At 49.7% G+C, this 26,110-nt stretch overlaps 1 protein-coding gene across 9 annotated transcripts; it reads left to right on the forward strand.

The window, feature by feature from the left end:
- Nucleotides 1-5,830: 5,830 nt before the first annotated feature.
- Nucleotides 5,831-22,627, forward strand: TPD52L2 (TPD52 like 2). Of its 9 annotated transcripts, none has more exons than XM_054845347.1 (10): nucleotides 5,835-6,007; nucleotides 6,456-6,601; nucleotides 7,735-7,883; nucleotides 8,747-8,806; nucleotides 10,266-10,325; nucleotides 14,381-14,482; nucleotides 18,893-18,919; nucleotides 19,295-19,336; nucleotides 20,581-20,629; nucleotides 20,840-22,627. In XM_054845347.1, the coding sequence occupies exons 1-10, from the start codon at nucleotides 5,989-5,991 to the stop codon at nucleotides 20,933-20,935; spliced, it is 750 nt and encodes a 249-aa protein (XP_054701322.1). In that variant the 5' UTR covers nucleotides 5,835-5,988; the 3' UTR covers nucleotides 20,936-22,627. The 9 variants fall into 9 exon arrangements, with proteins under 9 accessions (XP_054701325.1, XP_054701322.1, XP_054701324.1 ...); XM_054845348.1 differs by having other exon boundaries at nucleotides 5,838-6,007; nucleotides 6,483-6,601; XM_054845350.1 differs by lacking the exon at nucleotides 8,747-8,806 and having other exon boundaries at nucleotides 5,831-6,007.
- Nucleotides 22,628-26,110: the final 3,483 nt, after the last annotated feature.

A 26,110-nucleotide genomic window follows, 5' to 3' on the forward strand; every position in this document is an offset into this window, starting at 1 on the left:
CGGTGCCTCCCCAGCCCGCCCTGCGGGAGCCGGGAAGGCCGTCGAAGGATGGGGATGCCAGAGGTGGTGGGGCCGCGTGTCCCCTGGGCGTTGTGGGGACCGCAGGGTCCTGGGAGCGCCGGCGAATTGGGACTGAACTGGAAGCAGGTGTTGGGCGCGTCCCGGAGGAGGAAGGGTGGGGGTGCAGGGGGCTGGGGGGGCCGCAGCCCGCGGGGGAGCAGGGTGCACATCTGGCGGTGGAGGGGTGGCCGGAAGCGCCGTGCTGGCTCGGCCCCCCCGCGTGCTCAGCCGCCTCGGGGTCCCAGGGGGCTGCGCCGCTGCCAGATGTTGTGCAGCTGTCTCTGGCGCTTCCTCTCCCCCCGCGCCCCGCATCCTCCGGGAAGCTCTCCCCTGTGCTTCCTCGGCGGGGAGAGCGGGGGGAGACCCCCCCGGGCCCCCCGCTCCTCCGGCCCCGGCTTCCTGAGCCACCGGGTCTGTCTGCTCCCCCAGTCGGCTCTTTCGCCGCTGCCTCATAGCTCCCATCTCCTCTCCCACCTCCCCCCGGCCCCTCATTCCCTTTCTTCTCCTGCCAGCTGCCCCCCAGCTCCCAGCCCGGGGGGGTCTCGCCCCTCTGCCGCCTCCCGATCCTGGGTCACATCCTGCGCTCCAGCCTTCTGCCCTGGCTGCGGAGCTTGCCCCGCTCCTTGGGGCAGAGAGGAGGGCAGGGAGGAGGAAGCATCGGGCATTATTTATTGCTTTTTTTCCCTTGTTCTCTCCAAGCATTTTGCATTTTCCCACAGTGCAGGGGCTGGACTGGCCAGATCCTGTCCAGCACCCAACCAGCCCCGGCACCATGGGCAGAGAAAAGCCAGGAGAGCCGCAGCGAGCGTGGGCTGTGGGAGCCGGGGGAGATGCTCGTTGCCGGTGGCTCACGCCGACTGTAGATAGGATTTGGGGATTAGAGCAGCTTAGGGAGCAGGGTTTTTCCAAGCAGCAGATGGTGCTGGATGGATCCCAGGGTGAGGTTAGCAGGGTGGGAAGCAGGTCCCCAAGCAGCCCTGGGCAGGGCAGGGGAAAATCAGGCAGAAGCGGGGAGGAGGAGGATTTTTGCCCAGCCTGTTTCCGGACAGGAGCATGAGGGAGGGCTGGAGAGTCGGATCCTTCCCCCAGCTCCCAAGTGTGCCGGGTGCCAGCAAGTACATCCCACGCTGATGCCCAGAGCCAGTCACGGCCACAGCGGCAGCAGTGTGGCTCTTGCACCGTGTCCCCTGGGAAGCATGTCTTGTGCCCCAGCTGGGCTGCGGAGCTCAAGGTCCTGGGAATGTGACGTGGCTCTGTCACCCATTTGGTCCTTCGGCTGCACATGTCCCCTGTCCCCATGCGTGCACATGTCCCCATGAGTGCACACTCCCAGGTCTGCGTGTCATTCTGTGAGTGCATGGGAAGCCCCGGGACCAGATTTCCCCCCACGCCCCCCTGCATTCCCCTGGGGGGGTTTGGCCACAGGGATGGGGCTCGTGGGCAGCAGGGTGCTGCTGTGGGGCTGGAGCAGGACAATCCCTCCTGCCCCATGGTGCTGGTGGCTCCCCAGGCTCTGCTGCGACTGAGGGGATGAGCAACTTCACCCCAAACACTGCCAGGGGAATTCCCGGTGATGAGGGTGGAAACACGAGGTGTAAGCGGGTTCAAGAGGTGACAGGGTGGGGACCAGAGAGAAACCCCATGGCCAGGAAGGTGGTGCTGGTGGCTGGCACGGGGTGCTAAGGCAACCCCCGGAGATGCTTCAGAGCTGAGAGCAGTCAAACGAGCCAGGGTAACGAAGCAGAAATTAAGGGACTCATTTCCAGGCAGAGGGGTGCAATGATGGGCTCTGAAAGGGATTGGTCCCCTGAGAGCATTTTAGGGAGAAGCAGCGGGGGGCTGCAGGTGGGGAAGCCCAGCTTCTGGCCAGGGAGTCACCGACACCTTCCAGGAAAGAGCAGGACCCAGGTGGGAACCTCTCCGGCAGCCCGTGGGCACGTGGGGCTTTCTGCTTGGATCACGGAGGTGGGCACGGAGACTCCCAGGGAATGCCAGGACCCCCACCAACCCTGGGCTGCTCCACGGGATGGAGCCATGCGGTCCGTGTGTCTGCACCAAGCCGTCCGCACCAGCGGGGAGACGGTACCATGGGGCATGTTGGGTTGGTCCAGGCAATGAGCCGAGCATCCTGCAGAAGGTGCTCCGGATCTGGCCGATGGGCCCCACACCTGACATCTCTCCTCCCACCCCAGCAGCTGCACCCACCTGCCCGCAGCTCAGTCCTGCTCAAGAGTCCCCGTCCCTTCCCCAGTGGCGGCAGCGGCTCGGAAAGAGGAAGCGTCGCCCCCAGCATCCCCCCACCATGGCCTGGGGGCTATTTTGGGTCTGGAGAAAAGCGGAAGGCAGCACCGGTGGCGGGCGGGCGATGCCGCGCAACACGCAGGGGATGGTGGCGGACGGGGAAAGAGGAACGTCAGCACCGCCTCGCACCCCCTGCTCCTGCCCAGCGATGGGGAAAGAGGATCCATCTCACCTGAAGCATAAAAGGGGTTTTTTGGGGCGCAAAAGGGGAGCTCGGGCAGCCCCCAGAGTGATGCTTGGGGACCGACACTTGCAGGGGACCCTCCGATGCTCCCAGCTCCCTACTGCCACCTTTGTGTTGCAAGACCACAGGAGGTGAGGGGGGCTGGTGCACACACCATTTTTTAGTGCTACTTTTTGTTCTTAAGTGTGTGTTTTGGCACCAGTGCCCAGGTAAGAGCCATCTTGTGCAGCTGCTGGCTCTAAGGAAGGGTTGGGACCGTAACTGCAAGTGAGGTCTGGCTCTGCCAGGGAGCCATGGGTGGGTGGGTGGGTGGATGGCTGCACGGACAAATGGATGGGCAGATGGACACAGGGACGGACGGACGGATGGATGGATGGACACACGGATGCACGAACAGAAGGATGGATGGACAGATGGATGGACAAAATGACGGATGGACAGACAGGCAGCACAGTCGTGCTGTGCCCACACCCCGCTGGAGGCCGTCCAGCCGTGCTCCCTCCCCACTGCAGTTGCCCCCCGCATCAGCCAGGCACTGGTGCCCTGCCGGGGCCGAGGGGTGGGACGTGCCATGCTAGGGGCTCTGTGGGGATGGGGGGCACTGCCATGGAGGGAGCAGGCAGGGCCAAGGGCTGGCCATGGGCCATCACCGCCGTGTCTGGGTGCCTATCTGCAGGGCAGAGATAGCCCCACCAGCCGCCCCTCCTGCATGGGGGATGCTCCATTAGCGCCTCGCACGTGGGAATTGTGCTCGGCCGGGCAAGATGCGATAGGGCTCTATCAGCCAGGGCAGGCTCACTCCCGATGGGGCTAATAGCCACTGGCTTAACGAGCAGGAGCCAGGACCACTCTGCTGGGCCCTCTCCAGCCACGGGGAGGAGCGACAGGGAGAGCAGAGCCCAGCCAGCTTTGCAGCGGGCAGGGAAATCTAGGTCAGGGCTTGCTTTAAAAGGGGGCACGGAGCCCAGATCGTGTCAGCTTCCAAGTGAAGCCATGGAGCAGTGGCGCCTGCCCGAGCCCAGAGCGGACACAGGGAACCGGCGGCCGGGAAACATCCACACTGACCCGGAGCATCCCCATCCTGGGAGCTGTGGCGGCTGAGGACACCCACGGGTGCCGCTTCCCATCTGTGTGGCCGTTCACACAATTCGTTGCTTTGCTGGGAAACAGCTGTGATTTGTAACTCGGGCTCTGTCAGGGCTGGAAAACAACGGGCTGCCCGGGGACATGCGCTTTCCAGAGACACGGAGCAATGCTCGGGCACAGGGAGATGCTGCTCACCTCCCAGATGAGACGAGATGTCCCCCACCCGTCAAAGCTGGCCCCTTCCCTCCCCTCCGCCTCCACATGGCTGGAAGGGGATCAGCGAAGGGAACCGGCCCCAGGCCTGACATTTCAGCCTTCGCCAGCAAATGGTAAAAAAAAAAAAAAAAAAAAAAAGCCCCAACCAAGTGAAAAACCCGGCGGCAGCAAAAGGGGAACTTGGGGGAACATGGAGGGTGTGAAGCTGTGGCTGCCAGGGCGAGCGAACGCCTCTGCAGACGGCGCAGACATTTTGCCCCCGAATTACTGCCCAGCCCTGGCAGAATCACAGCCGTTTCGAACAAAAGCAATGATCCTCCACAAAGAGGGTTGTTTTGTTTTTTTTTGCTCCCCAAATGCAGGATTGCTCTCCATTTCCCATCACTCTTCGAGGGCTTGGGATGGGGAATAATTAAGTTGGCAGCATGATGCATTTAATTAAAAGCCAGCGCTTGGAGGTAGAGTGAAATTAGCCGCTGGAGCAGTGGATCTTTGGAGGGTGATCCTCCGCATCCCCACGAGGCACACCCTGGCCATTCGGCAAGGCTGGACTTGGCAGTGAGGTTTCACGCTTGGCAGAGCTGGCAGAGGCCACCGCAGCTCCCTGCGAGCTGCAGCGCTCCCAGCTCCTGCTGCAGCCACCTCTTGGGGCCAGATTCTCAGGAATCCGGGCTCTGGTGAGCCTGGAAAAATCCAGATTTTTTGCATTCAGCATTCGGCCACTCCCTGGGTTTCCACTGAGCCCAGCTCCGAAATGAGACCTGCGCCAAGGCTCCAAACTTCACAATAACATCCCCCCCCCCAAAATCCCCCCAAAACCCCCCGCAAACCCAAAATAAAAAGCCGAGCTGTTAAAACACTCCTCATCCTCTCCAGGACGAGCAGACACGCAGGGTGGATGGTGGTGACGTGCCATGCTCCAGAAAGGGCATTTCCAGGAGCACTGGTGGGTGCTGACTCCAAACCCTCTGCTCAGGTGGCCGAGGCACGCTGCTGGAAAGGGCTCTGAAAAATTCATACCCATTTCCTCATTTACATTCGCTTCCCTTTTCATGCCTCATCCTGGGCAACCCAAAGAGACCCAGTGGAAAAGGTTCTGAGAACGAAAGTAGCTGGAAATGAGACTCCAGCCGAGCGGGGTTTTCAATGAGGCAGGTTGCAAAACTGATGGAAGCGGAGCAGCCCAGGGCTTCCCCACACCCTTCTGCGCCCTGATGCGTTTCTCGAAGCCAAGGCAGACACGGAGGGACTGCTGCCGGGGAGTTTCGGCTCCTGCTCCACTTCCAGCCCTTCCAAAATTATCGCCGGGGGCCGAGCTCTGCCCGCCGGCAGCAGGGAAGGGTGAAACCCTCCTCTCCTGCTTCCCCCTTTCGGTGCAGCTGCTGCCAGCTGCAGGCAGGCACCTGGTGAAAACCTGACTTTTGAGGCACACCTGGACGCGGGCGATGGCTCCGTCCCAGCGGCAGGGCCCCCGGGGAGGGCTGGGGGTGCTGGGGAAGGCCCTGGGCACCGCACCCGCCCTCGGGTCTGCACGGGAGCCCCCCAAACCCTGCAGAGGCCGATGGCTGGGAAGAGTGGAAACGCAGCCTGGTTCATTATCGTGCTGAATTACCGGGGTTAATTAATGGGTTCGGCCGGAGAAGGCCGCCAGCACCGACCTGCAGCAGCCCCTGGGCTCCTGCCCGGATCGGGTGACCAGGGCCGCGGTGTGGAGCCCGGGGCCGGGGCGGCGGGGCCGGGGCGGCGGGGCCGGGGCCGGGAGGCCCGTGCTGGTGCTGCCCCCTTCCCTCCGGCCGGGCGCACGGCACCGCCCGGCCCCGCTGACCCTCGCAGGAGCGGAGCCCACGCCCCATGACGTCACCCCGCGCCATGACGTCACCCTCGCCCTGCCGCCGTTTCCGGTGGCGGGGTGAGGGTAGGAGGCGGCGGGAAGGGGGGGTGTGGGGGGGTGGGTGGGGGTGTGTGTGTGAACGTGGCGCCGTCGCCGTGGCGACGCGGCGGGCGACGCGCTCTCACCGCGACCCTCCCCGGAAGCGGGCGGGCCGGCGCGGCGCTGATTGCGTCACGGGGGGGCGGTGGCGGCTTCTTCTTCTTCGGCGGCGGCGGCGGCGGCAGCTGCTGGACGGGCCTGGGGCGCCGCCATGGAGAGCGCGAGCCAGGGTAGGGGCTGCGGCGGGGCGGGCGGGCGGGCGGGCGGGCAGGCATTCGCTTACTGCCGCTTTGTGGCGGGGGGGCCGGGACGGCTCTTGGAGGCGGGAGACGGCCCGGGGCGATGAGGCGGCCCGGGCCTGGGGCAGGGGCTGCTGCCGTGAGGGGAGCGGCGGCCCGGGGGGGGGCAGCCGTGCGGTTCTTCCCCCCCGGGGCTCGCGTGGGCCCTGCGGGTATCTCGCAGCCGGTGCGGGGCAGCGGAGCTATTTTCGCCGAGCAGAGCCCGGTGCTTCTGTCGCTTCTGATAGGTGCTCGTGGAGGAAACTCCACCGGAGGTTTCTCTTCCTCTTTCCGTGAAGCCCCTTTCTTCACCTTTCCCGCCAGGCTGCCCAGGTTTGCATATCGTGCTTCGCTTGCTGGCTGCTTATCCTGTCTGCTCTTTGCTCCTTGTCTGCGACAGATATCAACCTTAACTCTCCCAACAAAGGTCTGCTGTCGGATGCCATGACAGATGTTCCCGTGGATAGCGCGGCTTCGGCCAGGACCTTGGCGCCCGAAGGGCTGACTCTTGCTGAAGAGGAGGAGTTGAGATCTGAGCTTGCCAAGGTAATGGGGCGTTGGCGTTTGTCAGCGGGGCCTGCGTGTGTCTGCAGCCGTGTTCTGCTGGGAAGAAATGAGCACAAACCTGTGGTGCCACAGGAGCAGGACTGAGGGGGTTTTATGAGTTTTGCAGTGGTGCTGCCTTTGGATCTCAGGTAACTGTTAGAATGCACAAAGCTGGCAGATGCTTCAAGTGCCATGGTATGTTGTGTGCTCTTTCCCAGAAAGACTTAATTTAGGGCTCTAAGGAAATAAGTGGCTTTTGATGCTGTGAGCTTAATGTAGGCTTTTAGCTTCATTTGAAGTGAGAAAACACTGTAGGCAAGTGGTATGCCAAAAACCTAGTTTTTCCCTAGGAACCTGAAACAATGGAGTACGTAATGTGCTTTTTTTCTTCTACCTTTTTGTCTTAAATATTTATTATCCTTTATAGATGACTATTTTTGGTGCTTATATGCTTTTGAAGAGCTGAGAGTTTGTAATGTAATAGCCTAAATTTTGGGCACCTTTGGGGGTTTAAAGTCAGTTTATAATTTCAGTCTGAAATGTAGCTGTAGATAACTGCAGCCGTACTTCTGTAGTCCCTTCTTTCATTTGAGAATCTCGTGATTCTTTGACTCGCAGGTTTAAGCGAGGAAGGACTTTGCTGCTTGGGATGGTCACACAGATCTTGGTGAGCTGCAGTTAAAGTAGAAATGAACTCTTTCTGCCTGGAAACAGCTCCAGAGTACTTTGAAAATGTTGTAAGAGGGATCTCTAAGGAAAAACTCTTTGCTTTAATGACATCAAAGGAAAAAAATCATAAGAAAGAAACCTTAGTAAATATGGGTTTAGCAACTGATTTTTATCTGCTGTTGAAATTGCAATGCTAGAGATGAATTCTGTTACTCTTGATGCCATTAAGTTGCCAGTACAGTGACTTGTAAGGATGTTTTCCCAATTGAAGTCTGAGCTGTATGCCTCACATTCCAGCAACGTTCATGTTCAGTTCAATTGTTCTGCAGGCACCTGAATTTTCTACCAATTCTTTATATTCATGTTAATGAAATCTAGCTAGTTGTGAGGGAGGTAGAAAGTTGGCTTAATTTTTGGAATTTTACTGAATTGTGATTTAAGACAAACCTCTACTTCTCTCTAAGGTTGAAGAAGAAATTGGCACTCTCAGGCAAGTTCTGGCTGCTAAAGAGAGGCACTGTGGAGAGCTGAAGAGGAGGCTCGGTTTGACTCCCTTGGATGGGTTAAAGCAAAACCTGTCTAAAAGCTGGCATGATGTCCAAGTCTCCAATGCGTAAGTGTTGCTTGTGATGCGTGTTTATTTAAATATGACTCTGTAGTAATTATTTGCCAGCAGCATATTCCAGGGCTCTTCAAAGTGGCTGGAGGCTTTTGCTCTGATGGGTACATAGAGTAAAAGGCACTTAAAGACACTGACATATAAAAACAATGAATTCTTTTATGTCAGCGTCAACAGAACTTTTGTACCTGTGATGTGGATAAATTGTTGCCGGATGCTCTTTCTCATGATGTTAGAGATCTAGGTCCCCATGTAACAGTTCAGCTTGCCCATTTCTGCCCATTCTTTGAGATGTGGGTAGCTGTGTACTTTGTTCTGAACTCGGGTTCCAAGAGAAGTGCAAGAAGTTTCAAAGCTCTACTGCACAGTGGTAGTTCAGAAGCTATTTCCTGAGTCGTATTGCTTGAATTAAAAAGCCTGCACTTCCTAGGAAAAAATTCTGTAATATTAGTGTGCATTATGCATAGTCATCTCTGCCTAAAGATCTGAAATTAGACTGACTGTTCCTGGGCAGGCGTGAAGGGTATGGTCATGGCAGTGCTTGACAGTGCTGAAAGAGTCAGAGGTAAGTGTGCCCCTGCGGTTGTGCCTGGATGTAAGGGACTCTCAGTCCCCATAGAGATAGTGTTCAGTCTAAAACGTCTGGTGTAACTTAACTGGAATTTGGAGTTACTGACAGCGCTACTACAGAGCAGATTGTTGAGCTGTTCATCTCACTGTTTATTCTTTCCCTTTTCCTTGTCTTCCCTCCTATACCCCTGCCTGACTTCTGTTATTCCTTTGTAACTGAAATCTGTGTCATTGTCTTCTGAAAGATGAATATTAAAGTTATATTCATTAACACTTTCTGTTTCTAGTTATGTGAAAACATCTGAGAAACTTGGAGAGTGGAATGACAAAGTGACACAGTCTGACTTGTGAGTGCCTCGGGCTCCTCAGCAACACTTCCTTGCTCCTTGCTGTGTTCCCCGATTTGTGCTGCTACTTGTCCTCGCAGGCATCAGGGGTTGACTGGGAGCTGGAGGCATGGTGAAGCAGGAATGCTATTAGCAGCATGCCTTGCTTCCAGCTATAAACATCCCTCAGTTGCAGAGGTGATGAGTAAAAGTTACTGCTACCATCTCTCTCATAGCCTTGCTATTGTGGAAGAAAAATTCCAATCAGTTACCAGACCACATTTTATTAAAAAAAAAAAAAAGGCAAAAAATCAACCACAGTTTCCCTTTAGCTGGTCATTGATAGGTTAGTCTGTTATCAGATGTCTTACTAGTGAACTTCTGTCTTTGCTGTGAAACTATTTCTCTTCTCATCGTCAGATGTGGTAGGAATCAGTTTGATTATTGCCACAGGGGAGAGTGCGCCTGAAGGTGTTTACCTGTAGCTGGAAATAGGGGCTGTGCAAATGCAAATAAATGTATTGGCTTTTGAGACACTCCCCCCTCAGTGGCTCTTCTGCAGTGATCTACATGACTCTTTTTGATGATGTAAACAGTAGAAAACTATGAATTTTAGTCTTTGCAGTATATACGAGTAGGTGACAAATGTGGACAAATAACATCTAGCTACTTTTGTCTCTAGAATATATTCTTTAATTATATTAGATTTCTGTTCATACTAGACATGAATAATTCTGATTCCTGCTGCAGAACTGAACATAAGGGGGACCTTGAATGTTTTCTGCTCTGAAGATTCTCTCCCTTCTATGTCTTGTGTTGAAGGAGATGATTATTTAACTAAGAGGAAAATGTGGATGGGGAGCTTCCTGTCATTAGGCAAGATGGCACTGATCTAATTGGGGATGTGAACTGCCTGCGATATGTCACCCTCTCTGAGTGCTTCTGTGTGGTGTCTGAGCTGGTAGCAGACACTTTCTGTTGTACTTGTATTTGTTCTGTACCTCTGATGTTAATTCAGTCACTGAGGTACTGTTTTGTATGTTGGCAAACATGATTTGTAAGGATTAGAAAATGAAACTAAGTTTAACAGTTTGGCCGGGTCATGCTATATGGGTAAAACATAGCTTTGGGTGTGGCAGTCTGAGGTTTTTTTGGCCTTGAGCTCAGTTCACTGCTGTGTGCTTTCAGTATATAGCTGCCACACAGTGTGTAGGAAGGGAGCAAAAGATGCAAAGTCTTTCAATTCCTGACACCTTCTGAACTGCAGGCTTTGTTTTCTTGTGCTCAGTGTTTGAACATGTTTAAATAAGAAAGAAACTGGGGCTTAGGTGTCTTCCTGCCTCTCAAACAGCAGCTCTTTCTGACAGAAATAAAACTTATGATACTGTAAGTGTAAAGAGATGCTAATAATGTGGAAAGTGTCAGAAGAAGCATTTGTTGTGAATCTTGGCACCGTATCTAACCTCCATTGTGTTTGTAGATATCTTTCAGCCAGCAGCACACTGGAGGACTGGAATGAAAAAATAACTCAATCAGAAGCGTGAGTGTCTTAACCTTCAGCGTTAACAAATGCTTTCATGTTGCCGCTAACATACTGTGCCCCTGATCACAGTCCTCTGCTTTGACTAGATCTATTTAAACACTTCTCTTTTCTAGCTTTCACTTTAACCTGATAAATGCCTCTTCTGGGAGAGGGAGCTTTTCCTCAGGTCAGTATTTGAGTGATTTCATTGTGGTCCAAGTGATACTCTTCAAAGACCCACCTGCTCTTAGAGAACTGGCTGAAGCCATCAGGCAGCTGACGCCTTTGTGCCACACATTACAACTTCAGCTGAGAAGCTGTGGAATAGCCAGACTGACCTCTTCTTGTTACCCTCAATGTGCTCTGCAGGGAGCAGGAGCTTTTCTTTTTGCTGTGGTACCTGATGAGAACAAATAGAGCTGTAGTGTCCAAGGCAGCTGTTCTGTCACGTTGGGGCCACAAATGGACTTGAACAGCTTAAACCTCACAGCTGTTATACTCCAGTTGTTGGCCGCAAAGGTCTCGTAGCCATGTTTGTATTAAATGCCTGAAATTAAATTCTCATTTGGACTAAATTATGGAAGCATATTATGGAAGTTAGCCTTTGTCCTTCTCGCTGCATCTTTCCCACAGTATATAGGGGAAGTGGGATGCAGTGGGAGCAGGCAAATAGTGTTGTGGTTTCCTGAACTGATTTAAACCAGGGTAAGGCAGGTCTTAGGTAAGCCAGCCTTTCCTGTTCTCTGGGGTGGGTATGAAATTCAGTCCTTCGAGCTGGCTTGGTTTTGGCAGTGTGTGTAAATGGAAGGTTTTCTTCACAAGATGGGTGAAAGATCAGTGGCGATAAAAACGTGTATTAGAAAAACCTTTAAAGTATGCAGACTCTACTTTCAATGGTCCATGTATGTTTTCTAGATTAAGATGATGTAAATTGTGGCTATTTCACTTGCTAAATGGAATGACCTTGTTTTTGTGCTTGCTGATAGTGTGACTGACTCCAGTGGTGTTTTAATCAGTGTTCCTCCCTGGGTGTGCCTGCTAGAATAGAAAACTTCTCGTTAGATCTGTTTCCTTGTACTTAAGCACCAGAAACGTGGCGGAAGCATGTTTTCATAGAGCACTTAAGGCCTGAATAGCTGTGGCACGCTAGTTTTCCTGCTTGCTTTGGCACTAGACAGAATGACAATTCATGATAGCAAGGTAGATGCTGATTAAAATGGAGAGGCAAGGGGGCTTGAAAAGCAAGACTCCAGCAACATTTCAGAAAGCAAACAGAATTTCTGCTTTCTTTGTCTAAAGCTCAGTATATGTGAGGAGTCAAGTTCAAGAAAGCCAAGGGTGAGGTTTTACTCGTATGTTTTGGTGGTTTTTTTATGCAAATGCCTTTTCTTTCCTGTTGTTTGTTTGAGCTTCTCTGCTTTATAACTAACAAGCATCCTGACGGAACTGGGAATGGGCCTAACTCGTGACCTTACGGTGCTTTTGTGCACTGCTGAATTTCCTGGCAGTTGCCGTTCCTGGTCACAGACTTGCCCTCTGTGAGCAGTACACAGAGCACAGAAATCAGCCCAATCTGTCCCTGGCTCCAGCTTTGATGCATCCTGCACGTGAGGTGACTTAGATGATGTGTGTACTTAGCCAGACAGCACAAATGGTGATTGCAGGATAAGAGCAAGTGAGAGGAAGCTGGTATTAATGGATAAAGGAGGATTTTGAGGGTGTGGGTCTGGCTCCTCCCCGTCAAGGTTTATAGGAGAGGGGTGCAATGAAATTTTTTGAACACCACAGGGGAGACATCATTTCTGCAGCTTCAGCTGCAGCCAGTTTCCTGTAGTAGAGCAAGATGTTAATCGGAGCTCATATTTATTACTCCCAGATTTGGTTTATTCTATTGTGCTTTGTACTGGTGCTAAGGGAAGAAAGTGAGTGATTGTGAATTTAAAGCCATGGTAAACCTGGCAGTGTCTCTTGCAGGAGAGTTATTGTGACTTCTAGGTCAGGGCTGGGCGTAGTTAAGTTGCATTAAGTCTTGTATAACCCGATCCCTGGTTGTCACAGATGCACTTCCACATGTGTGTCTGATGGCAGTTCTGGGTTAGAGCTTCTCATCTCAGCTGTGCTCTACTGGCTCTGCCTCCTGTGCTGCAGTGGTGGAGGTGCGTACGTGTGTGTGGGAGCTGTGGATGCCGGACTAGACTGGTGATCTGATCTGGTTGCTGCTGGTTTTTTTTTTGTTCTTTCAAGTTTATATTTCAGCCGGATTGTTTCCTTGATCTAGATCACTGTGTCAGCGCAAACAGTTGTGCTGGCATCATGAAGGAGCACGCTTGGGCAGAAGGAGCAGCACCTGGGTGCTAGATCTTTGGTTATCTTAAGAATACTGCTGTCAAGTGTGGAAAATACAGTTGGAAGATATCTGGCCTTTATCTGCTGAAGCTAGGCATAATACTGGGGAGTTTGCAGTGTGTGCATGTGCGATGGTGTCCTCTGAGTCTGTAAACCATTCCTCTCATTGCTGCTCTGGTGCTCAGTGCTGATCTCAGAGTTGAGTGTGAAGCGGATGCAGAGTCAGTGCGACATACTTCAGCCCACACGAGGTCTTCAGTGTTTCTGTTAGGCAGCTGTAGATCAAATCCCATGACAGGACTCAGCCAGCTGGGCAAGACCTTGACTGCTGAAGGCAGGGATTGAGATCCTCCTCTTCCAAAGCAGTTATTGCAAATAGGAGGGCACGTGTGAGAGCAAGCAGCATTGATGCTGACCAATTCACTCCTAAATTGTCCTGAGACTTGCAAAAGATTGTGCTGTGGAGAAATAATATTGAGGCCTTGCTGTTGGAGCATGATCAAGTTCTTCTGGGGTCACTGAATTCAAGAGGAATTTGTCTGAAAAATGTGTAGGTTATAGGAATTTTCTTTCAAGAGCAAGAAGAGGGAAGGTAAAGCTGATGCAGTTTTGCCCTGTTCTGCGTAAGTCTTGTGTATGCTCTTGATTCAGAAATATTTGGCTGTGGTATTTAAAAAAAAAAAATCCAAAAAAAAGAAACAAAAAAAATAACCCCAAACAAACAAAAATCCCAAACCAACCCACGTGTTGTAACTGATATTGCTTGAATCTGGTTCAGGTGCTGTGGTGCTGACTCTCGCATGTCTGTCTGGAGAGAATGAGATGTAAATAAGTCAGATGTCATTATGGTGCTTTTAGTCTTGGGAGCTCAGGATAAGAGAGAACATTAGGCTCTTTAATGTCCTAGTCAAGCAAAAAATAATCTTAAAATGAAGTATTTGGAATAAGAAAAACTTGGCTTAAATAGTTGAACCTGTTTTGCAGCCTGAGTCTTTTTTTAATAATTTGAAGAATGCCATAAATCTAGATGTTAATCACCAACTGTGGAATAGCTTAGAGAGGATGAATTAATGAAAGTGACTCAAAGAATCTTTCTTCCTGACATTAGTCTCATCTGAAGGAAACAAAGGTTCTCAAGTGTCTGTCTTCTCCAGCTTTGGTATAAACTCAGATGTAATCAGCTGACAGAGACAAGCTGTCAGACTTCTGTATTGTGGTTAATGGTAACTGATAGGAAACTTCTCTACCAATTTCTTTCTAAACTGCAAGTTATAGAGATAATGCTGATTCCTGCATTTCTTTTCTATACTGTGATGTTAGTCTTGCCTCTTTCCTCCATAACCTAATACTGACAAATGCTGTAATTTTTTCAAGGCTGCAAACATGTTATGGAATAGGTTCCTAGACTTATTTTTTTTCAAGGAGACCAGAAGATTTGGGTTGGTTTTTCTTTTTTTTTTTTTTGCAAATGTTTGTCAGATTTAAGAATGTATGGTAAAGTGAGTGTATGGAAGGGTTAATCCTATACCTGCTGCTTTTTAAAAAACCTCAAATCTTTGAATATACGCAAAGCTGGAAGGGTCTCTTCCAGTGAAGTCAGTGCAGCTCGCTAATCTAGCTTCTTTCCTTTAATATGAGTTCCTTTTTCAAAATGAGGGAGGGGGATGCTTCTTGCTTTCAGATCCTACCTGTTAGTTCAATTTATGATGTTGATTTTTTCTATTTAGTTATAAGAAGACCCAGGAAACCCTTTCCCAGGCAGGACAGAAGACTTCAGCAGCGCTTTCCAATGTAGGTTCTGTTATCAGCAGGAAACTTGGTGACATGAGGTAAGATTTCTGTTTTGCACTCTGGTGCTTTGATGTTGGTTTCAAACAGTAATGAGACTTTAGACAATAAGTAGGCTTTTTTCCATTTTCTTAGCTGGCAGCATGTTGCTGTTGATGGACTACCTTCTATGTGGTCCTGTACGTCGTACTTTAGGACAGATTAAATGCTTATTAAAGACCTGTTGATGGGATAAAACCTGTTGTAAGGCATTTAAGTTTGACTTGGCTTAGGAGAACTGACAGAATGTTTTTAGCAGCCTTTCTCCTTCTACCATCATGTGGTTTCACTGCAGCTTTTACGTCATGTATAAGAAACTAGTCTCAAAGTTTACCTTTTTCCATTCATTACTGGGTTATAGAGGTGTGTTTTCTCAGTGTTACTGCCTAGGATTAGAAGGGGGTCATCACTCATGTGCTCTGTTATGCTTTAAAGTGGGGCAAAGTCTGCATGCTGCATTTCATGCGGTTTCAAGCCCTGTGTGTCAGCTTTCCACAGAGAAGGGAAGCATGCCTTCCAGGCACAGTTATGTCATGGTGATTGGAAGATAGGAATTGATTCAGAACATGATGACAACATTAAAAATTTCTTCTTGTGGCTGGTGGTTAACTAGATATTCCTTAAGCAGATGACTGCTGAAGTAACTGCCCGTTTAAACCTCTCTGAACTGGGAAGTGGAGGGCTGGTTCCCTTGGTTGCTGGTTGAGGTTCTTGCTCTGAGTTTCTCAGCTGTACAAAATTGAAGGTTAGAATTGATGATTTACCTGATCTTCAGAGATTTAAGCTAAAGATAGCTTTCCCATTAATGGTGATGTCCAATTATTTATGCAGAATGCCTTGACCGTGTTTTTTTGGAATTGAGAGTTAATTCTGAATATACAACCTGTCTAGATTACTAAGGAAATATTCTTAATTGTATTTAACATGATGTATCAGACCTTGGATTGAATAGGTAGCTGTCATTCTTTGTAGGGAATTTCCTATTCCACTGTGGCTGGGAGTATCCAAGTGGTAAGAACTTGTTGGCCTCTGATCACATAGTACTGATTTATTCTAGTTCTGTCCTCAGTGAGTTATTTACTGTGTTCCTGGAGGGTAATTTGTGGTGTTTTCAGTAGCTGACCTCTCTGAATTTGGCAGAGGGCTAGCTGGCTTCCTACCCTTTCTAGTACTCCAGTTTTAATTTTTGTTTTCTGGAAACTATCTAGTCTACTAGAAGAAGAGATTTACATGTAGTCACAGGAGACAGATACTGGCACAAGATGTGGTGGTAATAGATTTTAATAAACTGATAATAGTGAAGTAAATTAGGTGCCAGACTTCTGCAGTCTGGTCAGGGTCTTGTGGCAAAGGGATGGGAACTGTACTGTTTTGGACCAACGGGGGAACTCCTGAACCAGTGTTGCCACCAGAAGCAGCTGTTCTGACAGGTTTGGTCCTGCCTGTTGTCTTTTGGTTGGGAGCATCCCATTCATTTTGCAGCTGCAGAAATGTTCATGGCATCCCAGGAGCAGATGATGGAGGGAGGGGATGCATGGCTGAGTGAAGAGTGTGCCTGTTACTCCTGGTGACAGCTGCTCTGACATAGTGTTGTGGTTTAACCTGGCAGGCAGCTAAACAGTTTAAGAGGACAGCAAAGGAAGAGAAAATAATAATAGAATATATAAACCCGGCAATGCACAATGCAGTTGCTCACTACCTGCCGACCGATGCCCAGCCCATACCCAAGCAGCTGTCCCCTGCCCGGCCAACTCCCCCCAGTCCTATGCGGAGCCTGATGTCATATGGTATGGAATGTCCCTTTGGTCATTGGGGTCAGCTGTCCTGGCCACGTCCCCTCCCAACTCCTTGTGCACCCCCAGCCTACTCGCTGGCTGAAAAGTCCTTGACTTAGTATAAGCACTACTGAGCAACAGCTAAACATCAGTGTGCTATCAATATTATTCTTGTACTAAATTCAAAGCATAGCGCTGTACCAGCTACTAGGAAGAAAATTAACTCTGTCCCAGCTAAAACCAGGGTGCATAATCATAGTGAAAACTGGCTGCGTAGTCAGCTGGCCTACAAACAAGTCAGATCTTTGCAGCAATGGTTATTGCTCAGCATTAGTCACAAATTTGAACACCTGCATTCCTTTTTATAGCTAATACCTTGGGTGATGTATTACAAAATAGAGGCAGCTTCTGTCTTGTAACTTGGGAATCCCTGCCAAAGTTATTTCAGCAGGATTTGCTTTGTATATGTGGCCATATGGGGGAACACAGTAATGATTTTTTTAAGACTTGCAGTTTTTCTATGCCTCTATAAACAGACTTCTGTCTCCTGTGCTGCATTCAAGTCTTGAGATTTCTGATTCCGAATAAGGTTTAACTCTGAGCATAAGTTTCTGCAGGAAATGTCCCACTTTCTAACCTTGCCAGGTGAAACACTGAATGGTGTTCTAATATGTGATCAGGGCTGATAAGTCTGTTGCATTGCTGTGTTCACTTCTCTGAGTGGGGATGATCTCTGTTCCCAGAGAATCTCTGTTACAGGCCTTGTAGTACACTGCAACCTCTGTTACTGTACTTTTTTCCTCTTACACTACAAATTCACTTGTAAAGCAGGCTTATTTTCCATCACTGGAAGTGTCGAGATAACAGAAGGGATTTCCTTGTTTAGTCAGCCTTCACCGGTTGATAAATGCAAGGAAGGCATGATGAATGGGACAAATGCCTCTGATACATGGAGGGCGTAGTCATAATTCTATTAAAAATGGTTGGACCAAAATGCTATGAAATACAAGCAGTGTGTCCCTGGGTTAAATCTTTAGGGTCGCTGTATTCTGGTCAAAATAACTTCAAATGTTATAGCTGTGGATTGTGAGGAGACATTGTGAAGTTAATGCGGTAACTGTGCACCAACTGTATTAATGCTGTTGCTTTATTAGCTTGCCTTGGGGGGGAGAAAGTGTAGTTTCATTAGTGGGTGGGATTGTTTCAAATCCTGGCCAATTCATTTTTTCTGTTATCTCCACTTACAGTTAAAAAGTAAATTGGCTTTTGGACATTCTTTTCCTGCATTTCACTGACCCCAGTAAACTGCAAAATTGAAAGTGTCGTCTTTTAGTCTATAACAGCTTGCTGTGTGGTTTTGTGCCCCCCAGTACACTTCATGTTGTCTGAAGTTTGCTGTACATAATACTACAAGCAAATTCATTATGAAATATTAGCCCAAGGTGCCTGCAAATTCCTAAATATATGTAAACTTTAAATCCTTATGAAAGTAGGAAAAGGGTTACTGCTAGATCCAGCCAAGACACTGAACAAATGAACCAGTGCTTGTGGTATTGCATACAGAGTAGCATGGTGCATGGACAGGTTATCTGTGGTGTTCTCCTTTAAGCAAGAGTAAGTAGAAAGTTAATTTATTTCACATGCAAAGACAGCATTTCAAGGAGTCTGTCCTGCCAAAGAGCTGACTTGGATGCATGGGGAAATGAAACTACAAAGCCTAACGTCTTTGCTCTGGCTGGAAGGAAAGCCCTTGTACTCCTTGCCAAGTACTTTGGATCCAACTTACCATGACTGCTTCCTGCTGCAGAGATATTTAATTGGAATGAAACACTGCTTCTGGTAGGAGAAGCTCCTTTAGAGCATCCTGGTAATCTTACTGATAGAAGTAGGAAACCTTGGTCTGTTATTTCAGACTACTGAGGTGCTACTGTGTCACAAAATCATGCGTGGAAATCTGGTAACCTAGTGGGGAATAGTTTGCCTCAAAACCTAAAAATGGGCAACCATTTGTGGGGTAAACATGATACCTTTTATCCAGATACTCTTATTTTTATTATGCTGAGATGTGTTTGTTCTCTGAGCTGTAACTCTGAGATCTGCAGGCTTTGCATGGTAATGTGCAGGTATGCATTGCTGGTTCCTGTTACAGAAGTTCTCAAGCAGAAGTCCTAGCAATGCTGTCTTTGTATGAGAGCTCATGGGGGGAAACAGAGGAAGGAGGTATCTTTACCAAATTAGCTAGTGCTTGGTAAAAAAAACTCCTCAGTTTAGGAAAACATACTCTAAAAAAAAATTTAAAAATCACATGAAAGCAATGGGTAGGTATAAGTAAGTTCTTTCACGTTATTGTTGCACACCCACTCCTTTGCCTCCCCAGCACCTTGGCTCTAAGTTGCTGTAGGTGCTGTTGTTGTCCTCTGAAAAACTTCTTAGTTTGGTTTGAGTTAATGAAAAGCAATTGTTTTTTGTTTGCTTTGGCAATTTATTTTGAGATGCTTCCTCCTGGGTAGTTGACTCTGCTGTCCCATGATCCTGTGACCGTGTCCCTGCTTAGTTGCCCTGCATCTAGTGTTTAGATCTGCACAAGTGTCTGACTGTTGCTTCCCTTTTCTCTCTGCTGCCCACGGCTCCTCCCAGGGCTCACCCCTTCTCGCATTCCTTTAGGTAAGATATTCAAGGCTGCTAAAGGAGCAGATAGTTTTATGCCAGGCCCTTGCAGATGTTAAAGGGGAAGCTGATTCTTTAAGCCTTGCTTACACTTTTGACACAGATTGAGAAACCTACCACAAACCAATGCCCTGTCATTGACTTCTGTATCACACTTGCAGTTAAATACTTATGCTTACTGTCCTGTGTCTGGAAAACTTAAGTTCTGGGTGGCAGCTGTTAAATAAGGGAAGAGAGGGGCTGGATCTTACTGCTTGAGTTGTCCACAGCAGCCCGTGTGGACAGTAAGTGCTCAAGAACATGCTCTTGCATGGTATCGGTCTACAATTGTCATTTAACTTTTTCCTCCTTATTCTGAATGCTTCCGAGTAGCAGTTACTCCATTCGCCACTCGATAAGTATGCCAGCGATGAGGTAATGTAGCGAATACTCGCATCTCCTGAGTGGGTTGGTGGGAGAGTACAGCTGACTGTTATTGGGGTTTTTGGTGCTGACTTGTACAACGGGTTCCCTTCTTACAGAGACCCCACTCAGAGTATGGGGTAACCACGTCCTGCAGTTCGCGTGATTCAGGGTGGTTTTTTAACCACTCTCTTTTTATGGCTATTAGCCCCTGTGTTGTTCTTGGAATAACCACAGTGTTGCAACTGTACCAAAGTCTAATTGACATTCGCAGCTTTCAGAGGGATTACAGTCCTCCTCTCACAGTGCATGGCGTGGCCATTGCTAATACTGAGATGAATCCAAACGTGAACCCTCCGTCTCCAGCCTGGGAGCTCAATGCCCTTGTGCCGCATCAGGCAGTGATCTCCTTGCAGGAGAAACAACTGCCAGGGCTGGACGAGGCCCACAGAAGCTCTCTTTCTGTTCATCCTCATTCCAGACCAACAGCGGTTAATTTATGGGTGCAAATATAAAACGATTCTTTGGAACAAAGATAACAGATGAGGCTAGTCATCTCCCAGCTCCCAGTGCTCCTGCAGCCTAGCCTGGGGAGAGCAGCTCTGTATGAGTAGTTGCCTGGTCCGAACGCTTGGTACAGAGCACTCCCCTGGAATTCTTCACAAGCAAAGAAGCTTGCTAGATTGTCAAACAACTGACCTGGTTTTCTTTGCTAGAAATGTGAAATCCTCTGATTAATTTATTACACTGTGGTTTTATGAGTGTTTCCTGATGCAAATGATCACTCCTGTAGTAATGAAACAGCCCATAGGTACATACACATGGCCCTTCTCCTTCCTGCCTGTGGGATGTAATATGGGAAACTGAAGCCTTTGTTTTAAACCCTTTTCAGCTTTTCCTTTCCATTATTTAAGACAACGTGCTTTTAGTTGGAAGCCTTGTAAAACTAAGAGCTGGTTTCTTCTCTGCTTATGCATTGATTCCCTAGTGAACTAGGTCTTGTTTCCCTCAACATTTTAGCTTGAGCAATTGAGTGGATTACACATGGTATAAATGTTTTCCTTCAGAGTTTGTGCATGATGTTCTTGTCTGGTGTGCCTGAGATGTGTGCCAAAGGCTGTGAGGAGCTGGAAGTGTTCTGGGTGCTGCTGTCTCTGCATGGGAATGGCCAGAGACCCCAGTCACGCTGTGCGATTTGATTTAGTTAAGAACTAACTTGTCTTGATCTTTCTTTTTTTTCTCCTCCTCTCTTCAAGGAATTCTGCAACCTTTAAGTCATTTGAAGATAGAGTTGGGACCATAAAGGTAACAATTTGCTTTGTCTTGTAATTGTTAGTGTGAAGTCTTCTGCAGAAACTTTTTCTGCAATGTTTTTCTTCTAGACTAGTATTCAGGCAAATGGCCTCTCAGATACAGGAGGTCTTTGCTACAGCAGGTGACCTTGATGAGGGGGAATTGACCTGATATTCTCTGTGCTTGTTTCTTGTTTATCCTAACTATCTTCTCTCCTTTCAGTCCAGAGTGGTCGGCAGCAGGGAAAATAGCACCGATGGCCTCCACTCCCCCTCGGGAGCTGGTGACAAGCCTCCCCAAGACAATGCTCCTTTCTAGACCTGTGATGTGGCTTTGCACAGCTGTGCACAACTGTAAGAGCAAGCCCCCCTCCCTCCCAAGTCTTCACAACAGCAACAACATGCGAATCCAAGAAGGGGCTGAGAGCCAGTCTGGAGAGATCCATTATTCATTCATAGACACTGCTGCTGGATCGAAGTCAAATAAAGAGAATGCAAAGTTTTGTACACAAATAATATTTTACACTAAAGTTTGTAGATTAAATGTATCACTGCTGTCCTTTTGGGAGAGCATGTAAGATGGAGTTTCCTTGAAGTAGCTCAGAAATGCCACTGGTATAAGAAAAAAGTTTTCCCTTGTCTGACATAACTTGGAACAGGTACATCGCCCTGAGCAGTGAGGAGGACAGTTATTGGAGAAGCCACGTGCATGGGCATCTTAGCTTCAGCTTCTGGCTACATTCTCTGTTCAGGGCACGCCACGCAGCTACTCCGTGAGCTCCCAGGCTTCTCCTGTTACTGTTTTCTCTGGCTGTCATTGGAGTAGTCTGGTAAATGGGGTAAACAGTTGGGCTTTTTTCTGGGCTCCCAAAAGGGAAACTTCACTTAGCAGCTGCCTCGTTGTTACACTAATGCTCTAGCTTTAACAAAACTAAGAATCTTTATTTTTAAATGCAATGAACTTTAAAGAAATAAAGCTTAAAGAAAAAAGCTTTGGCATCATATTAGGGGAAATGCTCCCTTGGACTCTGAAACTGAATTGCAAGCCTTACATCACCTTATGCTTTACTTGTTTATGATTTTTTTTCTATAGAGAAGACTGTAAGAGTTATAATGCTGGATATTGAGCACTGGAGTTTTGCATCATACAGTAGTAGCAGCATGCTTATAAGCCAGTTCTTGTGTTAAATTCAGTGGTGCACTCCGTTTCCTGAGTGTATGAAACTTGCTTCTCCCTTCTCAGTTTATGCCTTCGTTCTTGGAGGAAGAATTTTTGAAGGCTGCTAGCAACAGGGCCAGATCAAAATGGCCAAAGCTGTCTCTAGCACTGTGGACACAATGTTGGAGGGACTCTGCTCTCTGTGGGCTCCTCATCTGGTACATCTGACTGTGACTGGATGGGTTTTTCAGTTGAAAGCCCCAGCTCTAATTTTGGTTTACAGAACTGGCAGAGAGTCACGGAGCTCAACCAGTTCCCCCAGGGGCTGGGTGTTTTGCTCTTGATGTCCAACTTCATTGCTCAGGAGCTGAAAAGTTCTGAGTTTTCTTCTAGAGGCCTGGTCTTATTCTAGGCAAGGTGCCTCCACATAGAAATACCTAGAGTGAGCAATTCTGTGCCTTAGAGGCGAAGTAGGACTTACTCAGGTCTTTAGACTTGCTTATGTACATATCTGGGTAGTTTTAGTGGACTGAACTGTTTCTGACCCTTCTTTAGAGAAGCAAGTTTTGACACTTTTCTGCTGATTAATCTCCATTTTTCCCCCACCCCTGCTCCCTTCCCTCTGCAGACCTGGGGACACAGGATGAAATATTAGAAGACAGATGTACTAGGCAGTAGGTGGAGTGTTGAGTGTCATTTACCGGCACTCCTTGTTTGACTGAAACTGGCCTCCCTGCGAGCAACAGCCAGTGAAACAGGGACTGCTGGAGCTTGGCTATATTGAACTGTTTCTCTTTACAGATAGAGACTGAGGAAACTTGTCAATAAAGTATTCCTTTGGGAGAAAATGGAGTGAGCGTTCTTGTCTTGTTCTATCTAACCGTACTGAAGGCCGCTCCTGGGTGCGTGTTATGAACTTGTCAGGCAAATACCAACAGCCTGCAGCAGCTTGAGGCGAGAAGCAACTGAAACACTCTGTTCTGTCCCTCTGGCTTGTTTGTTGGTTCTCTGGATGTTTCTCATGAAGGGATGTACTAAATAACATTTACAGTCTGATGTTTCCTTTCCAAGCTGAGATGTACCTGTGCTCAACCAAGGGCCGGGGAACTGCAAGCCCATGCTTACCTTCCAAGTCCCGTCACCTCGCTCCCTTCACCGCTGGTGCTGCAATGGGTGTTCACCAGATGTGCCTCGAGCTTCCTCACACCGTTTTTCTGAGCTCAGAGCGTGGGACTGCAGTCGCAGCAGCAACCATGGCAGCAAGGGACGAGGCTGGAGAAACTTTTAATGGGGAAAAGCAGCAGCTGTGGCGCTGGCTGGGGTTTACAGCGTGATACCTCAGGGAATCGCTGCTGGGAAGCTCTGGCAGTCACTACTGATTTAAACAGCATGGCACAGGGGGAGCAGTGAGTGTATGACTGGAGTTGGGAGCCCCTTTCTTAAATTTAAAAAGGGCAGTGGAGAGCAAGAAAATAGGTTGTGAGAGAGGCCAGCAGAGCTCGGTTGCTGCTCGGTGTGCTGTGCTTTCAGAGGAAGGATGCCTGGCTACGTTTGAAGCATCTGCTTGGTGGTTAGGGTTTGGTTTTGTTTTTGTGGGGTTTAGGGTTTTGTTTGTTTTGAGGGTTTGGTTTTTGGGGTTTTTTTTCTACTTCTGTAGTTAAAACTACACCTCTGCAACTGGGTCCAAGAGCAAAGGGGTTGGTGTGATACCCAGTCCTGGAGGAGAGATGCTGCAGGGAGGCCCAGTCTGCGGAGCTGGGACTGCGACCTCCCCTGCTAGAGTCCCAGGGGTGGGGGGGATGCTTTTCTACCTCCCCAGTCCCTTCCAGTGAGGGATCTTGGGTGCTCTGAAGGAAGGTTAATTAAACCTTCCCTTCCTGGTTATAGGCTTGATGGTGTTTTTGTCACTTCTAGGTGTCTAAGCGTGCTCCTGGCAGCTCTCATGGGTACGAACCCCCGGTTTCCTTTGGGGCTGGGCTCCAAACTGCAGCGTCCTGTGCAAAGGACAGCTGGGCGGAGGGGGATGTGGCTTCCTTCCCTGCAAAAACCTGGGACCAGGAGCACACACAGCCCCAGCAGCCTCATGAGCACCCGCCTGCTCTCTTGTAGCCGGGGCAGAAGGCTTTGACAGCGATAGTCCTGTTCATCCCTTGCCAACAGCCTCGGTGGGCCGGAGCTGCTCAGAGGGGCTCGGAGAGGGTTTGTCCTGGAGCTTTTTTAGTCACTTCTCTCTCCTTCCTCTTTTTCCTGTTGTTTCCCTTAAATGAAACAACCTGGTATTAAATCAGCAGCGGCAGAGCCAGTAACCAAAATGGCATCTCCTCTTTCCTGCTCCTCTGGTTTTACCGCATGATTTTCCTTTTCTTTCCTCATCGCTTGGGACTTGCTGGGTCTTCTCTGGCTGCTCCCGTGTTTCAGGGGGGTTCATGCTGAGCGCGTGTTATCGACTGGGGATGTGGTAGCTGATGAGAAGCTTTTCCCACAGTGATGCCTCCAGTGCTGCTGCCTCCCCGGGAGGATGCTCGTCTCTCCCTGCAGCTCCCGCTGCTGTGGTTTGTCTCTGCTGGCTCCGTGGTGCAAAGCACAGGGCCAGGTGACGCAGCCCGCCTGTTCCCGATGCATTTCCAAGCCGGTTGCTCGTGCAGCAGTGTCTCTGGGATGTCTCAGCAGCAGGGCTGGATGAGTTGGGGGGTTAATTTAGGTCTGTAACTGGGTGAGCACCCAGCAAAGAGGAGGGAGCTGAGAGTCACCGGGGAAGGGAGAGCAGCAGGTGCTCCCAAGGAAGCCTGAAGCCACGTTTTGGGGTGTGGTGACACATGAAAGAGACTTGGCAGTCATCGTCCTCTCCTGCCAGCAAGCACCCGTGGACAAGATCACCCTCTTGGCTTGAAATGAAAACTTTACAGGGGATTTGGGATGTTTGTCTCCTACCCATGAGGAAGAGGATGGGAGCCCTCATCCCAGCAAAGCACAGACCCCTCGCTCCTGCATCACTAGGAGTTTCCTAAACCCCACAGCACAAGGTGACATGTGGTGGCCAGGCAGCGCAGCGTCCTGTGCTCTCGCTCTTAGTTCGTGCATGTCATCACCTGGCTTGGAAAGGAGAGTTTGGGAAAGCCCAGTGCAGGGCACTGGAACTGCCCGAACCATCACAAGGGAACCTGCGTTATTTTAAAGGACAGGGTGAGCACCCGCACCCAAAAATGGGATGGCTCGGGCAGAGGAGCGCGAGGTGCAGGCCTTCATTGGGAGCACTAGAGGTGGGGGGAAGCCAGATTGCTCCGTCCCACAAAGTGGGAACAAGCAGATAAACATCAGAATTGAAAAGCAACTGATTGCAAAAAACTGGAAGAGCCCCTTTTCCCTGCTGGCATCATGTCCCAACTCTCAGCCGAAACTGTGGCAAGCGTTTTTTAAGGAATTTAACATTTAGGCTCACCAGAGGGGTTGCACAACTGCTCCAGCAGCCGGGAGCCTGCGCTCATTCCCTCCGGGGCTGCATCCCTGGCCAAGCCGGCAGCATCCAGAGCCAAGCGATGGTGCAGCGCCGCCAGCCCAGGGCCCACTCACTATGCCCCTGTGGGCGCAAGCAGCTGGGGCTGGCCCCGTGCGTGCACTGGGGTGGGTTCAGCATCTCTTCCTGGGTGCAGACTCTGTGCAAGGTCAGTGCTGGGGGGCCCCACACGTAGCCCATGTGGGGGAGAGGTACTGGGTGTCCTCTGGAGCATCAGTGCCGGAGCTGGGCTGGGGATTTGGCAGCCGCTGGGGCTGGAGCGAGGAGAGGGTGAGGATGCGTGATTAATGGCAATGACTCCATTGGCAAATGGGATTCATCATCGTTCATTTCTTTAAAATGTGAGTCAGAAGCAGCAGACGGGAAAGGCTGTTAGAGCTGTGTGGGGAGGCTACACGCCAGCGGGGCCGTGCTGGGGCAAGCTGTGGTGCCCGGGCAGCATTCCCGCACTGGCACTGGGGTCACTGGGTATGGGATGCGCTGGATGGGGGGAAGGTCAGGCTTTCACCCGCCAGTGGGATACAGCAATGTTCCCCAGGGAGCGGGCAGGAGCGCCAGGAAGCTTGAGCAACTGGGAAAAACACTCAGATTCTTAAGCTTAAAAAAAAGCTGTTTCCCTCTAATTGCAAGTACTCATTTGTTCATTAAAAGGAAGGGGTTCAGCACTGTGGTCCGGGGCACGCAAGAGCTGGCAGCCCACATGGGGATGTGCAGGTGGCAGGCTAGGTGCAGCACCCTCAGAAAAAGCGGAGGTGATGAAGGTGCTACACAAACCTCATTTAAAACCGAGGGCCGTTGTGCATGAGCGTGGGGGGCTGAGC

This window comes from Grus americana, chromosome 17 (assembly GCF_028858705.1).
Source record: "Grus americana isolate bGruAme1 chromosome 17, bGruAme1.mat, whole genome shotgun sequence".
Lineage (NCBI taxonomy): Eukaryota > Metazoa > Chordata > Aves > Gruiformes > Gruidae > Grus > Grus americana.

What these genes read in the sequence shown, in the direction of transcription:
- TPD52L2 (XM_054845347.1), top strand. An exon ending in GATGTCCAAGTCTCCAATGC is followed by an intron (nt 7,884 to 8,746) that starts GTAAGTGTTGCT and finishes TTCTGTTTCTAG; the next exon opens with TTATGTGAAAACATCTGAGA. An exon ending in AGGAAACTTGGTGACATGAG is followed by an intron (nt 14,483 to 18,892) that starts GTAAGATTTCTG and finishes GGCTCCTCCCAG; the next exon opens with GGCTCACCCCTTCTCGCATT.